At 46.3% G+C, this 26,757-nt stretch overlaps 1 protein-coding gene across 4 annotated transcripts; it reads right to left on the reverse strand.

The window, feature by feature from the left end:
* timeless (timeless circadian clock) lies at nucleotides 1-26,170 on the reverse strand. Of its 4 annotated transcripts, none has more exons than XM_035388284.1 (31): nucleotides 25,822-26,170; nucleotides 20,292-20,349; nucleotides 19,522-19,654; nucleotides 18,663-18,816; nucleotides 17,854-17,968; nucleotides 17,658-17,720; nucleotides 17,247-17,348; nucleotides 16,650-16,805; nucleotides 14,914-15,047; nucleotides 14,256-14,343; nucleotides 13,633-13,809; nucleotides 13,040-13,257; nucleotides 12,650-12,753; nucleotides 12,279-12,448; nucleotides 11,357-11,479; nucleotides 10,497-10,648; nucleotides 9,420-9,517; nucleotides 8,865-8,988; nucleotides 8,286-8,487; nucleotides 7,281-7,432; nucleotides 6,738-6,817; nucleotides 6,491-6,614; nucleotides 5,934-6,016; nucleotides 5,449-5,597; nucleotides 4,758-4,980; nucleotides 4,541-4,609; nucleotides 4,168-4,286; nucleotides 3,498-3,723; nucleotides 2,860-2,914; nucleotides 2,110-2,174; nucleotides 1-1,233 (listed from the first exon to the last, which is right to left on the reverse strand). In XM_035388284.1, exons 3-31 carry the CDS (start codon nucleotides 19,616-19,618, stop codon nucleotides 1,109-1,111), a joined length of 3,747 nt encoding a protein of 1,248 aa, XP_035244175.1. In that variant the 5' UTR covers nucleotides 19,619-19,654; nucleotides 20,292-20,349; nucleotides 25,822-26,170; the 3' UTR covers nucleotides 1-1,108. The 4 variants fall into 4 exon arrangements, with proteins under 4 accessions (XP_035244175.1, XP_035244176.1, XP_035244178.1 ...); XM_035388285.1 differs by lacking the exon at nucleotides 25,822-26,170 and adding an exon at nucleotides 25,081-25,274; XM_035388287.1 differs by lacking the exon at nucleotides 25,822-26,170 and adding an exon at nucleotides 22,666-22,816.
* Nucleotides 26,171-26,757: the final 587 nt, after the last annotated feature.

Genomic DNA, 26,757 nt, shown 5'->3' on the forward strand with positions numbered 1-26,757 from the left:
CAGATGCCAAAATCACTTTAATTCACAATTCAATTTATTGAACCTAACAACAAGCACGAATGAGCTCCAAACTAAAGACATCGCAAAGCATTTACATTTATCAATGGGAAAAATAACTTCTTGGAACAGGGTAAAATTTCACCAATAACAGCAGCAACGGCAAGAATGAGGTTTTGCAGAACAAAAAATTGGCAGAGCGTCCATTGCTGGCTGTGACAGCAATTTCATTCAATCGTTTTGGTATTGCGGGGAGCAAAACATTTTTCTTGGTTCAAGTCAGTGAGTGAAAGCCCACTGTAGCTTCACATATTTCAAGCTTCATGAAACTCTTACTCTTCCATCAATACCTGAAGGTTTCCTCAATAAGACCCGTCAAACATGAGACACTCCAGAACTTGCATTCCACATATCTGGTCCTTTGAACCCAGCTGTATGAAAGTACTTGTAAACTTGTCTTTAGAAGTTAAAACATAGTAACAAAACCCTAAACACAGTAAAACAGAGAGGAGGAGCCCACACTGAGGTCCTCTGCTGAGGTCTTAATACAGTACTGCAGATGCAGCCAGTGGGTGGAGTCACCCCGGTTCCTCTCCCAGCCTGGAGAAAGCGCTGGTAAAATTAAGTAATAACTGGCTGATGGCTGTAAGATACGAACCTTCAACCTTTATGTGTGTGTCTGTGTGTGTGTGTGTGGGGCTTAAAACGCCAAGGATATAATTAAACACAAAGCCAGGACCACCCAATGGAGCCTAGCACCAAAAAAAACACATGATTATACAGAAACATTAAAAAATAGCGAACGCTCGTTTAGAACCTAAACGGGCTGCCTACAATCTGCTGCCACTTGTTCTTCGCTCAGCAGTCAGTCGTGCTTCCCACCTCTCAGTGAATTTGGCCTCAGATCCAGGATCAGCCTCTCAAACCCTTGTCCTAACCGCACAGCATTATGAGAGGACAGCCGAAACTGACCCAGGGTTGCCACAGGCCCCTGCAATTCCCTGCCTCCTCTGGGATAATGAGTGCGAGTTGTTGGGGGGTCATCTCCCACGAGTTTCGGTTTGGCCCCGGCTTAACTCCGGACCCCAGCGTGTGAAAGTCTTCTAGTCTTCTAGTCTTCGTCTTCGTCGAAGACGAACGCCCTCTGGCGTCTGCGCTTGGAGGGGGCAGACTGTGCTTCCTCGTCCGAATCTGGGTCTACGTCGCGCCCCGCGTCCTTCGCCGATGAGTCTTCTTCTGGAAGACAGCAGTTTCGGGTGCCCGTGAGAATTAGGGATATTACTACTAGTAAGCGACAAAATGCTTTTGCCTCATTCCTCTAAACTGTAAATGAATCAAAGGCACAGTATTATGTTGTATTTCAGAAAAATGGGGGCTTTGCATGACAAAACGCTGCATTTCCCTGAACATCCAACTTCGTTAAACTCTTCTCTGATGCATATTTCATTAGTTAGGATTTCATTAGTTTCGTGTTTTGTCACTTGGACAATTCAGCATTTCGAGATTGGAGCATAAAGCCATAATCACACCATGCATGAATAACTGCAAATATAATTCCATCTAAACAAGTCAACAGCTAGCTCTCTAATGACAAGGTGGCTATCTACTAGCAGTTAGCTAATGGTTAGGTAATTATTAGTGTCTTTTGCCTTTGGTTATGAATGGTATGCTAAGCTAGCTATGTAGCTAGCTGACGTTAGGTAATTATTAGGCAGTCGTAAGTGTCTTTTGCCTTTAGCTATGACTGGAATGTTAAGCTAACTATGTAGCGAACTAACGCAAAGCAATAATTTGGCGGTTGTTGTCTGTATGTGCCTACAGAAGGCATGTTGAAGAAAAAAGCAAACATGCACCTTCTTAAACTACGCTGAATGTGGGAAAGAAAGAAAGACGGGAACGCAAACAAATCGGCCTGCTCAGCTTTCTTCAAAACCACAAGACTAAAAAGGTGGTGTGACAGACACGTCACTCGTGTGATAGAATAAAGTGTTTGGAGGGAAGCCATGTTAGACAAGCAAGTGATTTGTACTTTATTCCAGTGCTGTGGACGGCATTTTAAAATGGCTGACTTGGCAGCAGGTTCCAAGACACGAATTCAGACCGGGACGGTACCTCTCTCCTCGTCGCTGTCCAGCACTCTGCTCCTCTTCGCAGAAACCTTGCCCCGGTCTCCGGCTCTGGGGAAGAAGAGAAGCCATTTATCATCGGAGAGAAACAGAAGTGGAATATCGCTCACATCCGTCTCCAGAGAGGGCCTGACATTCCACAGCCCAGCTAATTAAAAAAGCAGAGACCTGGGGAGCGGTTTGTACAAGAATCAGACTGTCCAGACAACGCATTTGATCAATAAAAAAAAAATACAGAGAATGAAGCACGATGATGTCATTGCTGCAGTTTAAAAGATGTACTCTGTTGACAACCTGAACTTAATTACTTGTTTCCCTTGATCCTGAGAAAGGACGTCACTAACACGCACCCACAGCTACACAACATGAGAGGTGGACATTAGACTTAATTTAAACTAACAAGGAATTTCAAAAGGTCAAAATTTTTATTTGCAAGGAGTTTTAGAACAATTTAATTTATCTATTTATGCTCACTTTTTAATGTCCAACTTAAAGCTGCTGAGGGGAACTGCTTGCCAGTCAGCACTGACGTAGTGAAGATTCAATGCCAGGCCATGGAGCACATAGACACTCCGGATAAATGCCACCCAGCAAGCTCCACTTAAATGGGTTTTTATATGCGAGGGCCAAGAACTACAAGCAGAAGGCTCAATTTCCCATGATACCACAATGCCATAGCCACACCCATTCGCAAGTAGACGTAAACCCAAATTTCAACAGGTGAGCACGGCCTTACCTTGGAGTGTCTCCATCAGAGGTGGACTCCAGATCATCGAGAGAGGAGTGGTTTTCTGAGGGACAGCAAACACAGATGAATGTTGGGTAAATCATGCTTCTGCGAGTGCATGTACCTGTGTGAGTGTGAATGTGCGACTGGGCGCTTGAGTGGGTAACCACGAGAATGTGTGTTTGTGTGTGTGTGTGTGTGTGTGTGTGTGTGTGTGTTGGGGCGGTCCTCACCAGTGTGTGTGTGTGTGTTGGGGCAGTCCTCACCAGTGTGTGTGTGTGTGTGTGTTCGGGGCTGTACTGACCAGTGTGTCCAGCCACAGTGTGTGTGTGTGTGTGTGTGTGTGTGTGTGTGTGTGTGTGTGCGCTGGGGGCGGTCCTCACCAGTGTGTGTGTGTGTGTGTGTGTGTGTTGGGGCGGTCCTCACCAGTGTGTGTGTGTGTTGGGGGCGGTTCTCACCAGTGTGTGTGTGTGTGTGTGTGTGTGTTGGGGGCGGTCCTCACCAGTGTGTGTGTGTGTGTGTGTGTTGGGGGCGGTCCTCACCAGTGCGTGTGTGTGTGTGTGTGTGTGTGTGTGTGTGTGTGTGTTGGGGGCGGTCCTCATCAGTGTGTGTGTGTGTGTGTGTGTGTGTGTTGGGGCGGTCCTCACCAGTGTGTGCTGCCGTTGGGCGTTTCCTCTTGCGGGCCAGCAGCAGAGCCCTCAGGACCTGAGCCCTCTGCTCCACGTCATCGCTCCCCCCCTCCGGCTCCGCGGCGGGACTCCCCTGCTCCTCCTGCGCTCCCCTCTCCCCCGCTCCCACGTCCTGGGACAGCCAGGAGGCAGCTGCACGCAGCTGGGACGGCCTCAGCTTCGCCGGAATTCGCCAGAAGGACTCCTGAGCATCACGTGACACAACCCACAGCGCTTCAGTCACACACTCACATCACACTTCATACACATTCATCGCTTAAAACACACTTTCCAAAACATGCAGGGGGAGGGGGTCTTTGGGCCAGATGAACCAGGCTTCCACTGACCAATCTGAAGTTCTTACATACACCATAAGCATTATGAAATAAGATGCTGTCCGTCATATTTTATGTCTGAGGACTAACAATAAGGCTAGGGTCTTGCACTATTGTACAATTACATTATAGCATGCCAGCAAAACCAATATACAGTAACAACATGCTCCTTTCTGGGGGTTACAGCTAAATGGCAGTGGAATATTTCAACACCGTATTAAACTGAATTATTTCCAGTTCCTTCAAAATGGCTTCCTGCTCCTCTTGGTGATTGGCTGACTGCAGGTGGTTTCCGAAGCAACGGGCACACCCACCTGCTCGTCGGCGGGCGCTCGGACACCCAGTTTGCGCAGCAGGCGCTGGAAGCTGGCCGTCTCCATGGCGTCCTCGTTCTCCTCCATCAGCGGGACCAGCGGCACGGCCTGGACCAGGCCTGGAGGCGGGGACAGGGGCGGGGCTTTCCTTAGCGATGATGGTGCTTATGTCATCTTACATCAGCGTACAGTGAAACATGGGCTGGCCTCACAACAATAGTGAATTTTTGAAGTGGTGTGTGAAGTCGTGCTTGGCGTCTGTTGACCAAGAACACGCGCGCGCGCGTGCGTGTGCGCACACACGCACACACACACACACACACACGCTCACACAGACACAAAGACACAAAGACACACACACACAAATGCTCACCTTCTTCTTCACGGTCATCTGCTGTCCTGTTCAGGCAGTTCTGTAGCCACAGCAGGGGTCCTGCCATTCCTGCCATACACAGAAGAATAGATAAGCTAACGTCAAGTCCTGCAGTGAGGTGGGGGCATGGATATTGAGTAAAGGGGCTGAAACAGAGCAGTGGTGGTGGGTCTGACAGTAGCAGGGTTTTGAGCTTTTAAAGGGGAGCGGGACTGGCCTTCCTCTCGCAGTGCGTGCACCATGGCCGCCACGCTGGCATTCCGCTCCGCCGGTGTCTCCCCGCCACGGCTCCCCTTCTGCCGAGCCCCTCTCTCCTCCTCCCCTTCGTCCTCGCTCCTCCCCGACCCGTCCTCCTCCTCAGAGTCTTCCTCCTCCTCTTCTATGTCCGAGGGCTCGTCCTGTACTCCCCCGGCCAGGTCAGAGAAGAACTCCTCTTCACTCTGTGGGGGAGGGAAATGACTGGGGTTCAACACTAAGGTAAGGCTGTGTTTAAAGCCTTTGATTTTAATAAATTAACAATATTAACCGCCTGTATTACATTAACTCTTCATATCTGGAGATTTGCATTTCAGTGGCTTTATGTGACCACACACTGAAAAAATAAGGACAGGTCTGGCTTTAAATACTTGGCTGATCACATATGATGTTATGGGAAAGTATTCACTTTAGGTCACACACACAGTGGCTTCGCAGATTTGTAAATTTGATTTTAGGTCTATTACGTAATACTCATTTGCAACATCAGTGCTTTTAGAGAGAATCAACACTTTGTAGGTAACTTGGCAGCGTATTATACAAAGTGCTATTTCATAGTCAGGAGTGTTGTGGGAAATATCATTTGCGACTCACTATACTAGCTTATTGAGGAGTGTTCTGAGCAGAGCATTGTGGGAAGTGTAGTCACTCACCATGCCGGTGGACTTCCCAGGGGCGGTGCGACGCCTCTTCTTGTACAGCTCCTTGCGGTCGGACACCAGGCCCATGCTGAGCATCTTGTCCACCACCCGCGCCCGCGAGCGCCGCGCGGTCAGCCTCTTCAGAATGTTGCCCAGCACATCTGAGGAGAGACCACGCCCACTGCTCAAAACACGCCCCCACACACCCGACTACAGCCAATCTGAACCTTACCTCTGAGAGCTAAACCCACGCATCATCACAGCTACATTAATAATGTTGGCTTGAACATTTAACATGTCTTCTCGTTTCACAGTTGACCACAGTGAATTCTGCCGTAAATATTACAGTGGACTTGTCACAATTATTGACAGTCAGAATTTCTTTGCACATGGAGCAAAAGCAGCACTTTCGGTAAACCTGACACTGTAGGTGGTGTATGGGGACAAACTGCTGCCTTTTAGAGGTTGCCGTGGGGGGAGTTGAGGTGAGAACGCACCATCAGAGTTCTGGTACTCTTCAAACAGAGTCTCCAGCTCCAGCTCCTGCTCCTCCGTCCACAGGACGATGCGAGTCCCCTTCCTGCAGAGAGACTAGTGGTTAAGCCAGCAGCACTAACCCTGTAGCACAAACCTAATCTCGCAGTACAACCATTAACCCTGCAGTACAACCCTCATTACATTACATTACATTACAGGCATTTAGCAGACGCTCTTATCCAGAGCGACTTACACAACTTTTTACATAGCATTTTTACATTGTATCCATTTATACAGCTGGATATATACTGAAGCAATGCAGGTTAAGTACCTTGCTCAAGGGTACAACGGCAGTGTCCTTACCCGGGAATCGAACCTGCGACCTTTCGGTTACAAGCCCAGTTCCTTACCCACTGTGCTACACTCCGTCCTCCTCACTCCCTCACCATCCAGTAAAACTCTCACCCTACAGTACAACCCTAACCCTGCAGTGCAGGTCTAACCATCCACTAAGGGCCAGGAGTGAAAGCAGGTTTCATGTTTCTGCAACCGTACTGTGAACGAATGACATCCTGACCTCTCTCTCTTCAGGTCCTTCACGCTGCCCACCAGGCCCATGTGCACCATCTGCGCCACGACCTGCCGCCGCGTGCGGGTGGTGTTGCTAAGCAACGGCAAGATGGTCTCCACAACGTCGGGCACTGCGAAGAGAGGGCGGTGAGAGTGTGGGAACGATGGACAGAGGTGAGGAACACAGCGAGAGGGAGGTGGGGGCAGGAGAGAGAGAGGAGAGAGAGAGAGAGAGGAGAGAGAGAGACGCTCACCTCCAGAGTCTCGGTACTCCTCGTAAACCCGCCGTAGCTCCTCCTCTTCCTCCTGAGTCCAAACAACTCTCTTTTCTCCTCTGATTGGACAAAAAAAAACACGACCCAAAATTACCCAGAGGTGAAGCTTAAGCTACATTTACATGAACTAACACTTTCTACGCTAGTCTACATTTAATCCCATGTGTTCAGAAAATGGAGGACCCACATCAGGGGTGTCGAACTGAATCCCATGGGGGCCCCAGTGTCTGTGGGTTTCAGGCGTTTCCTTACAATCTAGAGAACAAGGTGTGTGGATTCCTTAGCCAATCACCTACTTAAATGACACTTGTGGCGAGAATACTCCAAAAGCCAGCAGGCACTCTGGCCCTGCAGGACTGGAGCTTGACACCTGTGACCCGCAGGATCACGTGCTCACCATTCCGACCCGGCAGCAGGGGGCACGCTTGAGCACATTTGTACACCGTTCACAAAATGGACATACCAAATTCGGGTGGGACTGAAGATGCCAAAACAAAGAGGCGCGCACACACACACACTCACCTGTTCCCCTCCCCCGGTTTGGTGTACCCCTCGGTCATCTCGCGCACGGCCCCGACGTTCTTCCAGAAGAGCAGCTCCACGAAGGCCTTGTCGTTCTGCGCCGCCAGGGCGAAGAAGCGGTTCAGCACGAACTTGGCGAAGGTGACCAGCTCCTGTCGGGCAGGCGAAGAGGAAAGGGGGGGGGGGGTTTAAGACCATCGAGCGTCGATTCGTCGCACCCCTCAAAGGGCTCCTGGGAAAGACATTCTTCTGCAGTTTTACGCTCACAGACTTAAAAGAGATCAGGTAGCCTGGCCAGGGATGTGCTAACTTGCGGGAAATCGCATAACCGCGAACAGGAATTCTAAACGTCAGGTTTTACTAGGAGCGCTTGCACTTACTGAAAATGTACTGATATGCCGTGCCAGAGAGTGGGGTCACAGACATCAGACAAGACTTTACACATAAGCAAAGGAATTACTGTAGACTGTATGTATATCATGTTATATCACACCAGCCTATACAATTAAAAGGAACATCATAAAAACACTATTATTCAATTCAGTGCTTACTACAATTACATAAGTATAACAGATCCAAATCTTGGCAGTGTCTTTTTTTGTGATGCTTCCATCTCAGTGTTTGATATATTTATTTGCTAAGAAACCAATCCTGTTGGCTTGTGACTGGACTCCGTGCAGTGGGACAACCTTCATGACAACCTTCTCACCAGTGACCAACATAAAACCAGCCCACTTCACACTTTCACAGCCTTGAATTCTCCACTTAAAATTAAAGCACTTCCAAGGTTTCACAGACAGGGAGGACTCCTGCTTAACTGACGAAACGCATGTCCTCAAAACCCATACTGGCCAAAGTATGGTACAAGTGCTGGTGCTCAGAATCCACACGCGTGATGTCACAAGTGCTGGTGCTCAGAATCCACACGCGTGATGTCACCTCCACACGCGTGATGTCACGGGCCTGTGCAGCACTGATGGCGCCGCTGCGGGCTCGGGTCTCTACCTTGTACGCGGCGGCCGCCGGGTCCCCCAGGATCTTGTCGAAGAGCCAGAAGACGGACAGCTGGAAGAGCAGGGCCTCCATCTTGAGGTCGACGGCCAGGCGGTGCAGCATGCGGGTGATGCAGTGGTTGGTGTGCGGCGTGTTCTGGAGGTACGTCTTCAGCAGCAGCAGGTACGGGCGCACGATGTTGGGGCTGGCGAACCTGCCGAGGGACAGCCCGTACATTTCAGTCGAGGGAATCTGACCGAAACGGAAACTTTCATTCCCTTTTTTTAGCTACACGAATGCTAATGTTAGCAAATATGCAAACTATGGCTCCCTTTGGCAACCATTCACTTTCTCTCAACTGTAATTCAGTGACATCACTCCAGTAATTCCCATAACAGGCAGGACAGGACCCAGTCAAGAAGCTCCTTGGATTTGGATTATAGCCAGTTATGAATATTTTAGGCCAGACAATGCAAGTAGACAAAAGCATACTGAAGGAGAGGTTAGGTAAGAGAGACACTATGGTAAGTATAACTGTATAAAAGGTGAGCTGATGAGGTATACTGAAACTGTGTACATGTCTGAACAGACCTTTTGATGTAGTCCAGGAAGTTGAACTCCGTCTCAGACACGTGCACGGACTCCACCTCTTCCTCTTCCTCCATGTCACCGCCTCCCTCCTCATCCTCTATGACAGGATCGGTGGGGGCAGACCCTGTCCATCAAAGGTGTTGTCAGTTACATTCTGCTCGCACGCCTGCACACACATGCTCAGTGTTACAAATGAAATATCATTGCTGCCAACAATAAGGAATTGCATGATGGGCCAACATATCTTACTTATGTAGATCGGTAAAGCAGATAGGTATTGGTATGCATTTCACCAGAACTAAAATCCTGTGAAAAAATCTTTTTTTTTGTTCATAAACCAGCGATCACTCCGACACATTAAAAAACCCTCCAATGTGTGAGTTGCGTTTGATATGTGCGATGTGTGTTCTCGGCCAGGCTGAGTGTGCACTAAGGCATGAGGCTGAGGCAGAGTGTAAAGCTGTGTGTCGGCGGGGCAGGGCAGGGCGGGGCGGGGCAAGGTGGGGCGGGGCGGGCAGGGCGGGGCAGGGCAGGGCAGGGCGGGGCGGGGCTCACTGGGAAGTTCGGCGAACAGAATCTGTTTCAGCAGCTGAAGCTCCTCCTCCGGCTCCACGTCGGTTGACCCAAACACGTCTCCCTCCGGCCACACCTCCCTGTGACAGAGAAACAAACAAGAGTAAATATTCAGCCTCTGTTCAAACCACCTTAAGGGTCTCCAGAACAGCAGCTGTGCAGACCGAACACCTCACAGCTCTCTACAATGCCTAGGGCAATGGGCCAGGAAGTCCAGCAGGTTCTAAGTTTTTAAAGACATGGCATTGAAACAGGCCTCCATTTTACTTTTCTGGTAACACAGATTATGTGTGCAAGAGATCCAACAATGTTTATTTCTTTCACGGAAATTTCACAAGCTTTTAATGTCTGAACTGAGAACCTAGCTTGAGTATACAAATCACACCATTGAGAGTCTGTTAAGTTCTCACTATCACTTGGTTTAACTTTTTAACAATGAAAACACAAGTAGAACTGACCATAATTGTTTACCAAGCTGCACTGTAGTACAATGGTAAGGTAACTGGACTCCAACCTAAAGACTGCAGGTATGATTCCCGGATGCTGCAGTGGTACTCTTGAGCAAGGTACTTAACCTGAATTGCTTCAGCATATATCCAGTGGCATTAATGTGTATTTTTTCATGAGTCTCCTAACCAGACAAATTTCCATTTATAACCGAAGCAGGCTTCCGCTTTTTCCAAAAATTGAGTTGGAACGAATCTCATAACAGAAGTTTGTTACAGGCTGCACAGATAGAATGACCCACACATGAAATTTATTTAGGCTAAACAACAGTATACCACTCCAGACAAAACAATAACATGGCATGCTGTTTATCAGTCTGTGATACTGAGCACTACCATGAGCGCAACACAAGTGCAGAGCACAACCGGTCTCCTTATTTCACCGTGGCAACGGCATTACAAGTTCAAACCTGTAATTACATATTTAAAATTTCCAATTCTCCTGAGATTTGAACAAGTCTGATAATCACACATTAAGCGTCGGCCTTAGAGGACACTGAAGCTGAACTGTACTGAACTCTTGGCCATTGGCCTGGCACCGCAGGCCCCTCACCTTGCCGCCCGGAGCAGGCCCAGAGCCTCGGGTCCCAGACGGGCCAGCAGGGCGTCCTGCACCCGCACCATGGCCTCGGTGCGCTGCTCCTCCATCGGCGTGTCCGAGGCGGCGTCGAACGGCACCGCGCCCTCCGTCAGCGACGCGGACAGCTACGACCGCAGCACACGCCACAGACAGGACATCAGGAAACGCGATGAGGGAACGGCTGCTTATACCAGACCTGCCTCAAGTGCTTCATTTGAAATACATGAACCCTTCAGACGCCAGTAAAATTGCTAGTTACTAAAAAAAATCTATTTTGTAACCAATATTCACGACACATTTATTTTTTGTCATGAATGTAAGTCTCAAATGCAGTTTCACATTGAAAGCAAGTATTTCAAATTCACAGTGCTGTCCAGAAGTATGGCAACAGTAGAGTGAGGTCTTATTTTTGCAATCGGCCTAAGACATTTGGATTTGAGATAAAATGATGAATACGAGACAAACATACAATCAGCTTTTATTTCATAGCATTTACGTGCTTATATGGCCTTCGTTTTCATCTGTTCCAATAAATCCAGATGCAAATCATGTTGAAAATTATCCAAAGAATTTGAATCCTCTTAAATGACTTTAGCTAAACCTAACACTGGACCTGTAGTCCAAGGCTTCTGAAAAAAAACAGAAAGGCCATTTCCAACCCAGCCACATTAGAAGAATACCAGAACTGAACTGCTGGCCCAACTCATCCCATAACCAGCGCGGGGAATGGGAGCACTGTACCCTGCACCCTTGATCTGAACAGCATAAAGGCGTACCCGTGTTATCCATGTTACACACGTCGCGCCCCCAGCGTCCCGGCAGGGCAGACTGACCTGAAACCCTGCGTTCCTCAGCTCCTCGGACACCACCTGCCAGGTCTCCTCCAGGTGCTCAGGCGTGTGCTCCACCTGCGGCTTCTTCTTCCCGTGAGACCGCCTGCGTTTCGTCTTCTTCTTCTGCAGCAGAAATAAGAACACAGGGCATCACCCATAACACCCAGAACCTGAACACAGGGCATCAGCCATAACATCCAGAACCTGAACACAGGGCATCAGCCATAACACCCAGAACCTGAACACAGGGAGAACAGCCTACATTCTGAACCAGAACACAGGGCATCAGCCATAACACCCAGAACCTGAACACAGGGCATCAGCCATAACACCCAGAACCTGAACACAGGGAGAACAGCCTACATTCTGAACCAGAACACAGGGCATCAGCCATAACACCCAGAACCTGAACACAGGGAGAACAGCCTACATTCTGAACCAGAACACAGGGCATCAGCCATAACACCCAGAACCTGAACACAGGGCATCAGCCATAACATCCAGAACCTGAACACAGGGAGCACGACCTACATTCTGAACCAGAACACAGGGCATCAGTCATAACACCCAGAACCTGAACACAGGGAGAACAGCCTACATTTTATACCAGAACACATTTTATTTGCATAGTGCATTTTGCAAAGACACCATCACAAAGATGCTTTACAGAGGAAACAGGAAGGAGAATTTGGCAAAAATCATGCCTGAACCCCCCAAAAAAGTGGCCAATTTTCCAGAACCTGAACGAAGGGCGTTAGCAGTATTCTCGAAAACCTCAACACGGACCAAGAGTTCTATTCTTTAAAACCCTCGGAGAATAAGCCTAGACCACCCTGCACCCCAGGTACCACATCACAGGCAGGGATTACATGACAGACACCTCCACCAGGCTCTCTGTCGGCCCTCCTGCTCGAACCCTCACCTGCACCACCAGGTTGCGACGGCCCTTGCAGAAGCGCTCCAGCATTCGCAGGAAGAGGTGCGTGGTCTCCACCAGGTCCCGCAGGAAGGAGCGCGGCTGCTTGGTCTCGTCAAACTTGCGCAGCAAGGTCAGGAAGATCTCCCTGTACTCCATCAGGTAAAATATGTTGCCTAGAGACGGACGGGAGGCAACAGGGAGCTCAAACAGAGGAACAGTGGGAAAACGGAAGTAAACGGAAAGGATGGAGTACAGAAAAAAACACACGGAAGGATGCAGGAGAACAGCACGACTGAGTGCCGGAGCAAGAGAAGGACTATCGCAGACAGGATGCGGAGAGGAAGACGCAGGAAAAAGGAAGTCAGGGCGCTCACTCTTGATGACGTTGGAGCCCTGGCGGATGTTCTCGTCCCGTGACCGGTCCATCTCGTTCACCGTCAGCAGCAGCTCCTGATAGGCCTTCAGGGCCAGATGCATCCTGGGAACATCAAAAAAACAGTTTTACAAAGTCACTCCAGGCAAATGCGTGTGACCAGACGGCCAGGAGACTTTTTCAGAGCGACTTATGAAGGAGAACATAAATCCTTTCAGTCGATTCCTAGACAAGGGAGTGCATATGCAATATCACTAAAGCTCTGTAGCAAATTAGTCAAACCTACCAAGAATCAAAATATAAAACTTGGAACACATACCAGCCAAGCATTCGAGCACCCAAATGAACCCCAACCCCCCCAACCCCAAGACCACTCCCTCCAAAAACGGACCTGCGAGACCAGGAGGTGGCCTCCTTGCGGTCGGTCAGCATCATCTCGTAGTAGTTGGTGATGTTGCGCTCGATGAAGTGGAAGGCGCGGATGGACATGGTTTCGGAGACGAGGTCGGGCCGGAAGTTGTGGCCCCGGTTGAAGGCCATGAAGAAGCTGAGGGCCCAGAGGTAGTAGGTCTCATCGTGCTGCTGCGCCTGCTCCCGGACCAGACTCTCCTGCGTGCATCCACGGAAACAACGCAGTTGCGGCAGTGTGGTACAATGGCTAAGGAGTTGGTCTTGTGACCTAAAGGTCGCAGGTTCGATTCCCCGGTAGGACCCTGCCCTTGAGCAAGGTACCAAACCTGCATTGCTCCAGTATATATCCAGCTGTATAATTGGATACAATGTAAGTCGCTCTGGATAAGAGCGTCTGCTAATTGCCTGTAACAACGCGACTCAGAAACATGAAACTGTCTCCTGGGTCCGTTTCCAAAACACACCCTGCTCCTCACATCTCCCGCCCGCCATCGACCTGAGAGGTTTACTTAGTGACCTAAGCGGCTTGCTCTTCCGCTTCCTCCTCCCCGAAGCGCCGGCGTCTGCACCCACCTTGACGAGGTACATGAGGCGGTTGTAGCAGTTCTCCAGGAAGTCGATGCAGAACTCGCGCAGGAAGAGGCGCACGCTGAGGGCGGAGCGCCTCTGGCCCTCGCGGTCCCGCGCCCGCATCTGCCGCTTGGGCACCCGCCGCACCGCCTTGCCCATGTCGTGGGTGTAGTTCTTAAACTGCAGGGGACAGCGGGGAGGTCGTGAGCGAAAAAGGACACGGTGAACCGAGGGGCCACCGCCATGACCTATGAACCGGATGATGGCCCAATAGAAACCCAGCCCGGATTCTATACAGTCTACTACCTTACACACTGACGACAAATTGACATCAAAACAGCTCCATGACTGCTGGGGAGCTGCTTCTGAACAGTTTTAGAGCTACAGCTACAAGAGTAATACTCAGAATTACACAGTTGTTTTTTTTTTTTCCAGGAAAAGCAGAAGGTCCAAACAGAATCCCATTATGATGTACAGTACATTAATACTAATTGAATTTTTCATACTTCATTTGACCTTGTTCGAGTTGGGTAAGATCACATCTTGAACCTAAACCAAAGTTTTTCACCTGTCCAAGGGCAGTTGGCATTTTGATTAAATCTGAGTGGGCGGATGATCTGACTCACGTTGTGAAGCCCCCGGTGATAGATCACATCATTCTCCCCGATGGACTTCAGCCCCTGCACCACATAGGAGCCTCCAAAGCGAGAGTGCCTGAGAGAAAGAGAGGGAGAGGAAGACGGAGAGATAATAAAATTACTTCATTAAATAAAAACTGCTTCCTCTGTACAATCACATTGACCGAAAACAATACACTTTGACCTCATATTAAAAACTTACAATAAAAAGAAAAACAGAGAAATAAACAACAGATAGACTGAACAAAAATAACCACACTGCCTAAAATGGTAGCAATCATGCACCTTCATCATTCCCCGTACATAGAGTGCCACCCTACCCACCATGTATGGACAAAGCCCTGACATGTTCCCCACCAGCCCAAAATGCCAAAGCCCCAGCATGTACTAGCAGTTGCTTTCACATTAAAATCAGCAAAGACTGCAGACCCAGGAAACCAGGCAGGAGAATTAACTGTGCAAAAAACTGCTTTAAGCAGACCCTGTGGCTCCCCATGCCCAGGGTTCAGGAGCCCCCGGGTGTGGTTAGCGCTGCAGTGCAGTGTCAGTGTAGATTTAGGACTAGAGTGTCGGTGTTACTGCGCTGTCGGGTTCATTATTCCTCGCAGTCTGAACGCACAGACCCCAGCGCCGCCCCGTTGCCTACCTGGTTCCCCTCTGGAAGTTCCGGGTCCTCTTGGCCGCCAGCTCCTTCTGCCTGAGTGCCTCCAGCTCCTGGTGGTCTTTCTGCTTCTCCTGAGCGGACCGGGCCTGGCCCGCACTCACCAGCAGCTCGGGGGTCTGCGGGGGCCACAGAGAGGGGCGCTCGAAGCCTCCGCACACAAAACCTCACCGCTCCACGGAACACACGAGTAGCTTCACACCAGCCGAACAGCGTCTACGCGCTCCTCACAGACTGCCGGCTGGACTCCAGCATTCTCTACTTCAGCCACTCGACACACAAGCGCTTCCTGCTGGTATGGACCACTAACCCTGTCTGTCCTCACTCAGACACACAAGCATTTGAACGATTAACTAATAGTGCATGTTAAAATGGGCATCTGTGCTCAAACTAGGGGTGGGGAATACGGCCTAAACTTCATATCACGCGATACCTTCATGTTATCGTGATAATGACACAAATCAATAAATGCAATATTATTTTTATTGTGCAATTTTTTTAAAACTCCTGCACCATAACGAACAAAAAAGGTATCTTTTTTCTTACCCAATAAAATTTAAATAAAAATTGACAGAAATGTATTTAGTGACAGTGTAAATTAATGCCTTTTCCCCTCACAAAATCATTTCAGTGACATTTTCAGCTCAAATTTTCCCTCTCTGTGCAAAGTGAAAAGAATTTAGAACCCTCCTGAAAGTAGAGTTCCTCAAAGTTATCAATCATGTCCGCATGTATTTCACACTAACTCTTCAAATGTAACGGGCAAGAAACAACAATCGTGCTGACCAATGGCAAGTAGCCACATTTCTAGTGCTAGCAGTAAGCCCTCTCTGATGTGGAACTTGTGGCAGGGAGGCACAAGTATTTCTCGGCCAGGCAGCTTACATGCGATGGCAGTAGCAGCCCTCTTTAGCACACATTTTACACAAAACAACAACTTAAAATTATATCGTTATAACACTCAAAAGGCCAAAAGGTAGAATTTAAATTTGACTTAACTGATACCAGTTAGCTATAATGTTAGCTTGCAAAGTTCGCCAATACGAACTAGCTACTGTGCAACGTATTTGCGGGATTGCCAATGGATTGCGACACTGTGTTATATTTAACTATGGATAGCTGTCTGAAGGCTGGGCTTCAAATGGTTCGTTATTTGGTAAAATGAATGTATACACCGTTCTGAATTGCTGAATGTTATTAACTATACTTAATGTTATAACTAACTTGAAGGGTGAATGCATTAGATACTTATTAACTGTCATTATCTGTTTTAAATTATCATTATTGTAACAACACCACAAAAGTACCACAAACTCATTTTCTAACCAAAGATTTTGAATGATATTTACGATATGGCAAATTCCATATTGTGGCACTGTCATACTGGCATTCATATTAATACTCAACCCTAGTTTAAACTGGCTATTTACAACAGAGAGGAAAATGAGGCTTCATGAACATCAAGAAGCTTCAAATGCAGTCCACTCCTGAGTTTCTGGACCTTATGAAAAGGTTTTGCACGCTGCAAATCAGTTCAATTCAGTCTCATCCATAAAACATGACGTTTCTACCTATTTAGATGAAGCCTCCCTGTTTTATCACTAAAACCATGCCTAGAAAGGTTGATGCATACGGTTACCCGAGTAAAAACCGGTGCAGGAAGCCATACGGAAACATAAACGTTAATAATCGGCGCAGTGCGTCGCGTGCGGCTTCCTGACCTGGTCCCTGAACATGAGGGAGACGACCTCCAGCACGTGCAGGCTCCACTGCTGCTCGCTCTGGGCGCTGGCCAGGAACTTGAACAGGTCGTCCAGGCCGCTCATGTGCACGGCCCACAGCAGCTTGTCGTGGACGCTGGCGTCGTCGTCCACATTCTAACAGGAGCCAGGCACAGGTACACACAGAATGCTCCGATGAGGCTCGATAAAGAAAACACTATCATTACAAACAGAAAAAGGAGATAGTACTTATTTGGGAACAGAGGTGGGTAACCCGGCTTCAAAGAGTAAAAAGACTGACCATGTATTTGCTCCACAATAATTACAATAATTAGTTCTCCTATCATGCTGAAGAGTTATGCTAATTAGAATCAGCTGGTTTAGTGCATGGTGGTGGAGCAAATACATGGTCAGTCTTTTTACTCTTTGAAGCCGGGTTACCCACCTCTGTTTGGGAAACCTGGGGATGATCATAAACAGCTGTGCAGAGCTTAAGTGGTATGTCAAACACCCACAGTCATTGTACTCGATGATTGCTGAGGCAGAAGACTGAATAAAGGGCAGTGCACTTTGCCACTTCCTGCCTGGACTGCTCACCTTCTCCTCGTAAGGGTCCGCAGGGATGTGTAACACGTTCCTGACGAGGAGCAAGATCCGCTCGATAAGGAGATTGTCCTCTTCCTGTCTCTGTTCCCATTCCTGACAGAGTCAGAGAGAAGCAGGAGAAAAATCAGAGAAATAAGGTTGCAGCAGAATATAGACTTTAAGCAGCAATAATGTCAGAATTAGGCCCTGGCAGTATTTATTTTAGAATGAATATGAGTTCCTACTGCTCTGATGCAGCCTGTAGTCTAAATATAACCCTGCTTCTGTACGTCTCAACTCTTTTTCTTTTTTTTTTTTTTAAACTAAGGTTGGACTCTTAACAGAACCAAGGATATTGTTTATCGAGTAAAGTTTGCGTGTCTGACGGAATGAGATATGCAAACGAGGTCCTGGTTCACTCACCAGCTGCAGGAGGTTGTAGAGCGTCTCACTCAACACAGTAAACACTTTCTCATTGGCAAAAGCCTGTGGAGGGAGAGTTTAGTTTCATTTACAAGTTGTCATCAAGACAAACTGACGCCGCCTGGCTATGTCCAGAGGCTTACTGCAGTCGAAAGACTGAAGAACACTACTGCCATCAGTGTCATGTCACACGTACCTCCTTGTAGGCCTGCAGGTAGGACACGACCTGCAGGAAATGATGTCTGAAAGCTGGGTCATCTGGCACCTTCCCAAAGCAGAGCAATGCAGGCTGGGTAAGGTTGACCATTAGCCTGAGAGGACAAAGGGAAATATGCAACCAATTATCTTTAATAGATAACATCCCCGTTGCTACACGGTATCAAATAGAAAACGTCAAATGCAGAAACCCAAAGCGTAAATTACACTCCATTCCCTGAGACTAAATGAGGAGGAGAAACATCATGTGTCAAAATCATAGTGTTTTAAAAAACATTAAATGATTTGTGGTCTGGAATAGGGGTGCGCAGCGCAGAGGTGGGCAACGAGGGCCGTATGTGTTTCTGGTTTCAATGCCAATTTCCAGCCTTAAATTACCTAATTACCTCCATCTGACATTTATCTACATTTCTTGCTAAGTGAATGAATGAAAAGCCAAGGACTGTTCTCGTGTCCCTATATAAAATGTTTCAGACCAGTTTTAACGTACTGTATACAGCCAATCAGCTCATTTAGCCAAAATGGGTGGAAACAAAAGCCTGCAGTGACTGCCGGTTTTTGTGGTTTCCTTTCAATCAGTTGCCAATGAAGCAATTGGGATAAAGGCGTGTGGATTATTACATCAATGAATTAAATGAGCCACTGGTGCTGAGAACAGCCCGAGAACCAGCAGACGCTGCGTCCCTCCAGGACCGAGTTTGACCCCAGCGATCCGCAGCCAGAAGCACCCGCAGCTGCCCTGTCCCTTCTCCCTAAGAGGTGAAAAGGAGGACGGCTGCAGCCCCATACCGGATGCAAGCGTCAAACAGGGGCTTGTCCTGGTGGTGTTGGGTGATAATGGGCAGCAGGTCGTTCTGCAGGATCTGCCCCGCCCCCAGCTGCTGCCGAATGTCGCGCGTGTCGTCTTCATGCCGCAGGTACCGGATCAGGTCCTTCACGCTCTCTGTACGGGACGGGCGACGGGTAAGAGCCCAGCAAAAGGGTCCCAAAAACAGGCATCAACCGAACTCAGCTCGGATTCTGGAGGACTGATACCTCACTGAACTGCTTTCACTGCGTTTGCAGTCTTTTTAAAAGCAAACTGAACATGAATATCGCACTTCCCTCTGAATTCAAAATGCAAAATGAACACATGGGTTATTCCCCTTTTTTCTGGAACTTTCCTCCATCAGCAGGTTGAGGAGCGACATCAGTCCCAAAAACTATAGCAATTTGTACTTTATCTTTATTTTGTCAGACAATCCAGACACAAATCGCTGCTGCCAGCTGAACTCACCCAGACACTAATCACTGCTACCTACTGAACTCACCCAGACACTAATCACTGCTACATGCTGAACTCACCCAGACACTAATCACTGCTACCTACTGAACTCACAGACACTAATCACTGCTACCTACTGAACTCACCCAGACACTAATCACTGCTACCTACTGAACTCACCCAGACACTAATCACTGCTACATGCTGAACTCACCCAGACACTAATCACTGCTACATGCTGAACTCACCCAGACACTAATCACTGCTACCTACTGAACTCACCCAGACACTAATCACTGCTACATGCTGAACTCACGCAGACACTAATCACTGCTACCTGCTGAACTCACCCAGATACTAATCACAGCCACCTGCTTAACTCACCAAGACAGTCCGGTTCACGGTGGTAGGTGTCTCCTTCCAAGAAGCCGAGGGCACTGCACGTTGCCAAGAGTTCGCAATTCATCATGTACAAGTCCATATATCTCTGTCCAGGCAATAGGCGAAAGGCCTCAATCTGGGGGCACAGATGGTTAAGATGGTTAACACTTTCATGCTAAGGCCTGAACTATGCTGCCTGGAAACATTTTACACACATACTCTCTGTACATCTTCCATTTTGTGAAATGGTAAATAAACAGCTAACAGACAGTACACAGGTAATATGATTTCCATTGAATTTACTGGTCAGAAAGTGATCTGAAACTGCTACTTAATATTTTTTGTAAATGTAAATACATTATGAGTATACTGTACTATGAAAATATGAATCAAATTAGTTAAGTAGTAGTAAGTAGTAATTTTTGGCTGGACCGCAACAGCGGGGCCAGCCCTACAAACGCGAATGTCTGTGACTGACTGACTGACTGACTGACTGAGTGAGTGATAGAGTTACACCGCGCATGTCTGTGACGTCGGCCGGTTCGGTCCAGCCATATAGCCTACTAGGTTTTAACCTGGTCTTGTCTTACTTGAAATTCATTCCAAATAACAAACTATTTATACCTGTACCTGAAGTCCCTGCTTCAAACAGTGATTATTCATTCTTCCAAATCTGTTTCTGAACTACTCAAATAGACTATTTTGAATTAGATAGGCAGAAATGCTGTTCCAACCGTGCGAAGTGGGACCAGAGAGGTGTAGAGGGAGGTCACCTGATTCTCAACAGCTGAGCTGAGGTCCACGGACGTCAGTTCATAGGCCGTTCAAAACCTGCGGAGGACAGAGGGGGCATCAGTCGGAGTCACCAAAACCGCAAACGAGCTCACCAGCTCCAAAAGAGACAAAGAAATGGCGCCTGCCTGTCATAACATCCTCATTTCTCCACACATTGAGAATGTGTATTAAACCATAAGCGTTTTCTTACTGTAACTTTTGCAAGTTGCTTGGGCTACAAACATCTGCTCAAACGTACGTTGGAAATTGCAGGCACAGTTTTAACACAGTCAAGTCTTTTGCTCGCCGCTATTTGTCCAAATGGCGAGGAGGAAATGTTGGGAACCACGCCTGCATTCTTATTAAAGCAAGATTATTCATTTTCGAGGGTGTTTAATCCCAGAATTGTTTGTTGCATAACTGAGAGCAAGCAGCTTCACTGGCAAAGAGCAGATCATGTGTGCCGCGTAAACTATTTACAGTAGGAGCCTTTTAATCTTTTCTGAGTGATAAGTCCAGAACCAAGTTGTGTGTGCCAGGAAACTGACTCGGGCACATTTGTAACTCCACATAAACCAGGAGATGCACCACTTTTTGTTTCTGCAAAAGGAAAGCCCTCCCCAGAGCAGAGACACCCAAGAGGCACCCAAGCTTCCCCCTCCCCTCTCAGTGTAATCCCGGGCAGATCTTGTTCCTTTCACAAAGCCCTCAAGCAGAAGTGACACAGCAACCCATCATCTCCATGCTCCAGGGCCTACGTTACCCAACAGCAGCGGCGAGGCCCCCAGGGCTGAGCTTTCACCCTCACAAACACGCCACAGCGGCGTCAGACGCTGGTCCAGAGATGCACATCTCTTTCTTTCTATATCCTGCCAACTTCCCCTCTTAATTATTGAATTAAATTAATTGATCATAAATATGATCTCAACTTTTTGCTAAGTTTACAGCTCTAGTGTACCTCCATGAAGCATGCTACATTGGCCTAATCTACGAGTGATCTGGCACTGCTATACAGAGCTAATTATCTAACTGAGCCAGTGTAATGGGAGGAGAGAAAAACCTGAAAAGAAACATCAGACCTAGGCTACATGGAATGGAACTGCCCACCCCTACATGACCACTTTCCCTGAGTAAATGCATCCAGGTAGGCCTAATTCTTTCTCTCTTTCCCTTGGCTACTCTATTTCACTATCCGTTTCTTGTGTGTGCACGACTATTTGAGGAACAGGCCGATTCATTTACTATCTGAGCAGGCAACCTTACATTCAAAATGGTCAGTGATCTTTGCTAAACTCCACCCTCAAGGTCTGGTGTTCCAGTGTAAGATCTTATCTTCTAGGGAGCTCTTTTCAAATGGAAAATGCTGAAAAACCATATTCAGAGAATACCCACTCAAAGAAAGTAGGATTTCCATATTTTGTGTGGATGGGCGAGACTTATAGAGTTGGCTACCCATTTAACTACAGCATGCTGTTCGGTCCCTGCCACTGCAACACTAAATAAAGACATGAATTAGCTGGCTGTGAAAGATGGATGTTGGTTATAATTTAATTTCTGAAAAGGTTCACTGGACGCTCTTATCATGCAGGGCAGGTCAAAACAATCAATCCCTACACAAACTCCACACTGCTGACGTTTGCCTTATTTTTTGTGAGTTCTTGGGATGATCTAGGGCTCTTCTTGTTTTGTGCCATGGCATAGAGGTTTGAGCACAAAATTGAAAGTCAGGGCTACGTGGATTTTTAGGGCTATGTGGATTTTTTTCCTTTCTGGAAAAAAAAAAAGAAATACTAAGTGGGTACTGAATTTCCACACCAACCGTTTCTCAAAAAATCTTAAGCCCTGTAATCTTAACAGCCGACTCACTGAAATCATTTTTAAAATGCATAGCCTACATGTAAAGCCAAGACACACACCAAATTCATATATATTTACTAGGTCAGGGGTGGCCAACTCCGGTCCTGGGGAGCCGCAGGGTCTGCGGGTTTTTGTTTTGACCTTAAATACAACAACCACTTACACAAAATAAACCAGGTGAGGTGAGTTAACTATGTAATCAACTGCTTTAATTGATCAATTAAGTGCCGAGTAAAAACAAAAGCCAGCAGACCCTGCGGCTCTCCAGGACCTGGGTTGGCCACCCCTGTACTAGGTGATCAAAAATAAACTAATGAAACAATTCAACTAGAAAACCAAGAAAAGTCAAACTTTCAAGAAACAAATCTCAAATTGTTCAAGCAGCATTCAAACTCCCCATATACCTTTGAGCTCTTGAAGTGGGTGGGTTGTCCCGAACACCGGTGCACACACGCCTGCCCTGGTTTGCCCCCAGACTGCACACACACTGTCACGCTCACAGCCGCTCTTACTCACTGCGTGTAACTTCCGACCGGAGGACAACCTAAAACCTCAGATTCTGCTCTGCCTCCCAGTGATTCTACCTTCTTTCCACCCCAAAATGAGCAGGAAAACAACCAGAAAAGAGGGTCAAGGCAGCCCGTTTGATCCACGGTTATACAACTGTAATACTTACCCACAATGCCCTCTGACTCTAACCTAGTTTCCTGAAAAGGATTAACCCTTTGAGTGCTAGACATTATCACCGGACTGACAGCTGCCCACAGGCATTTATATTTTCACCACTTTGGCGCCAGGCTGTACCCCTGCAAAACACACTAACCTGTTATTATTAAGATGGGTATGTGTTTGTCAGGCACAATTTTAGCTCTGAAGCAGGTTTTCTACTCTGTTGTATATGTAAACAATATTAAACAGCAGGCCAACGTTGCTCCTTTAAGACGTGGGCCCCATTAACGAATGGAGGGAGCTTTTCAGTTGGAAAAAAAAAAACAACAAGGTTTATACAATGAACAGCTACCAGCAGAAACAGCGCACCAGCAGGCAGAGAAGTGGCACACAACAGTGACGAACAGTACGCTGGTACTGTCCTCCTGGTGAGTCAAGAAGCTCGTTCAAAACCAAGCAACCAGTGAATATGTCAGGGGAATAGGTGGTTGAGACTTCAGACCACCATCATTTTTTCACATTTTATTTTTAAGACTCTCTGCTACACTAGCAAGTTTTGGTTAATGTAGCTCTCAGGATTAAAAATTTGAGAGGAGAGTACACAGATAAACACATTAATCATTGCAAAACTATTTAGCAAGGAAGGCTGCATTGGATTGCAGCCGGGGGAAAGCAAACACTACCAATATCCAGACAACATTAAGGAAAAACAAATGACAAGATCCCATAAACAGGGTTCAACAGGGTTTTCACCAATGATTTTCAATGACTTTTCCATGACTTCTCCACAACCTTTAACTGAATTTCCATGACCAAAACAAATGACTTTATCTCAGCGGGACGATTTAAAATTATTTATTGTAACACTAAGTAAAATTAGGTCTGCATCTGAAACATATGGTGCCTCTCTAAAACAAATAAACACCAGACAGACACACTTAGATACATTCTCTCATATTTTAATTCGAATAGTTTAACATTTTTGTCAATGTCTCAAACAGGGCTCGAAACTGCGACCATTTTTGTCGCATATGCTCCCGAAATTTAATCTGTGCGACCTCGAAATATAATTGGGAGCATTTGTGCGAGTGCAAATAATTGTTCTGGTGCGACCTTTTTTCTTTTTCTTTTTCCAGTCGAACGTCTTTCTCTGTACATTCGCTAGTTAGTACATTTAGCATGTCCCTTGTGAGCTGACGGTGACCCTTCTAACCAATCGTGAGCTTGACATTCTTACCTTTAATGCTGAATTTAAATTGGTTAAGATTAGCCTTCAATCACTCCCTTTCGCTGCGCTTCAGTGTCACGCGACACAGGGAGCTAACGCGTTAACTAATGTTACCTGAAGACAAACGTTTATGTTCAATTTATTAGCGTTATCGAAAGTTCAAAAGTTGAAGCGAACGATTACGGTTGTTATATTAGCAGAAGCGTGCCTGTTGGGCGTGCCTGTAAACAGACTGAGGCAGACCGAATTAACTTCTCACACCACCAAAATACGACGAAGGTTACGTGCCAATTTACGTTTTATTACTATACATACTATTTTTATGATTGGATTAATTAGTAATTATATTCGATGCAACTTTAGCTGTTTCCATTACTTTTCCAACACTTCTCAAAATATATTATTTTCCATAACTTTTCCAGGGCCTGAATTTCAATTACTTTTCCAGCTTTTTCATGACCGTACAAACCCTGCATAAAAGGAGTAAGATATTTGGAATCCACTGCAGAAACCAGTACCATGGGATACATTAGTGTTAATAGTAACAAGGACCGTGCAAACCCCACAAGAATTACGTCTGCTTGCTAGCAGGAGACTTTTTCCTATTGGTCTGATTCCGAATAATTCCCTACTCACCAGTTGAATTACACGTTGAGTTCCTTTCTTGGAATAAAGGTACAAGTAATTGAGCGAGACGGTTTATTTCACTAGAAAGTTATTATTACCATGATAGCTAGCCACTTTCTGCGACTATTTCCAAAAGACTTGCATGATAAAAAATAAAGGTTACCCTACTACTCAAACAACTAGACAACAACCTATTACTTCGATAAATATTTGCTAGTTGATTAGTCAGCATTTTCGCTAGTTGGCAAGTATTTTAATGTACTTATTTTTAACAACTTGTTCTCGCAGCTTTGTTAAATTATGATTTACATATGAGCAAAATTCGCACAAGTTAGCGCGCAACGTTCACCACCATCGGCTATTCCTTTGCTGATATTCTAAGTGTGGTTTCAAAAATGTTAACTTACCAGATTAAGCAGATGTGTAAACAATCAACAGAGAATAGGTTCACTTTGTGAACATTCGTTATCTGCGCATTATATCAAACTTTCAAACTTAATGCCATTTTGGTCACTTTTCATTGACTGGTTTAAATTCAACTTATCTTCGAAGATACGGAACAGTTCTGTCTGCCTGCGACACATCTCGCGCCTAAACACTGAAAAAGGTCGGAGTTACTGTTAAAGGGGCAACGACACTTATTATGCGGACCACATGCTTTCCAGCAATTCGGCTGTACGAGTTCGCAATGTACCCTTGCTGTGTAGAAGCGCCTACACATGATCATTAATTGTCATAACTACATTATTTATTTATAATAATCCTTCTTATATTTATTTATACACAGGCCCGGTGTCATATAGTTTATTTTTGAAAAGTAACATATTGTAACGCCATTCATGAGCTACGCAGACAATTGTAAATGCTTTCTTATGCATTGTTGCTATTTCAACTGTCCGTCGCTTTTGATAATCCAGCATGCAAAATAGTATCTTAATTTTGATTGACTAAACTGAATAGCGCTACAGTTCATGATTGACTTGCATCGGCTCAATTTCTTTGGTTGCAGATATACCTAGGGTACCTCGTTGGTTAGTAATACTACGAATAAGCGCTTATTGCTCGTGGGAATGGCTGCAGCAGCAGAGTAGCTATGTTCTTACACACGTTCAGGAACCGGCATACGGTCTTATACAAATAAAACATACCTGTTAAAATATGACGCGGCGGCTTTAATAAATTGCGGCCACTTGTCTTCATGTAGGGTGTACCCAAAGAACATGAAATACAAATCCACATTAGCGAAGTACCCAACCTGTACACTGTTCTGAAGAGAACATACATTACAAGGGGAAAGGCACAAAGGACAGGGAAACTCGTACATGTTCTGTGTACATAAAAATCGTAATGAGACTGACAAAACTGCTACATCAGTTATCACAAAGGCCACTAACCATAACAATCCGAAAAATTACAAAGTATATGCATTACTTTCTAAGACAATTGTATACATTATGTATTAACAAGGATTGTAAGCGTATTTGTCCCCCCTATTCTACCACGGAACTGATGGTTTCGTCTCAGAGTCACATTCAAGGTCTGTGTGACAACTTCTGACGCAAGCAGCGTCGTGGTTAAAGGGCCGGTTTTTCTAGCATGCTTTGGTCCGTCGTTTCTGTAACGTTGTGAATTTGAATTATGCTCTGTTGCAGCGTTTTATGCTGTAGTTTATGAAGTACAATACTCAAACCTGTAGGTAGGCTATCATTTATGGATGCCAGCCGCAGATCTAACTTTTGTTGTTCATTCTTCAGTTGTTCCATTGTTCACAATAGTACGTCTAATAGTAGTCATAGGACAAACCCTGTCAAACCAATATTATAATTCAAATCTGAAATTCAAAAATTTGAATTAAAATTAAAATGTATAACCTCACATATTTCCGACAAATTTAATAAATAATAAAGTCAAGAGCATTGTTAGGCTATAGCTTATCCTGTATTTCAAAAAAACATCCCATTGCCTTAAAGACCATAATACTTCTATGCGATTAGTTTATTTTAATTGTTTTGTCAAATGGCATCAATGAAGTAAGTACGTTTTATTTCTAGAAAGTACACGGGAAACCCAAAATATCACTGGTT

The sequence above is a fragment of the Anguilla anguilla genome, chromosome 13 (genome assembly GCF_013347855.1).
Source record: "Anguilla anguilla isolate fAngAng1 chromosome 13, fAngAng1.pri, whole genome shotgun sequence".
Lineage (NCBI taxonomy): Eukaryota > Metazoa > Chordata > Actinopteri > Anguilliformes > Anguillidae > Anguilla > Anguilla anguilla.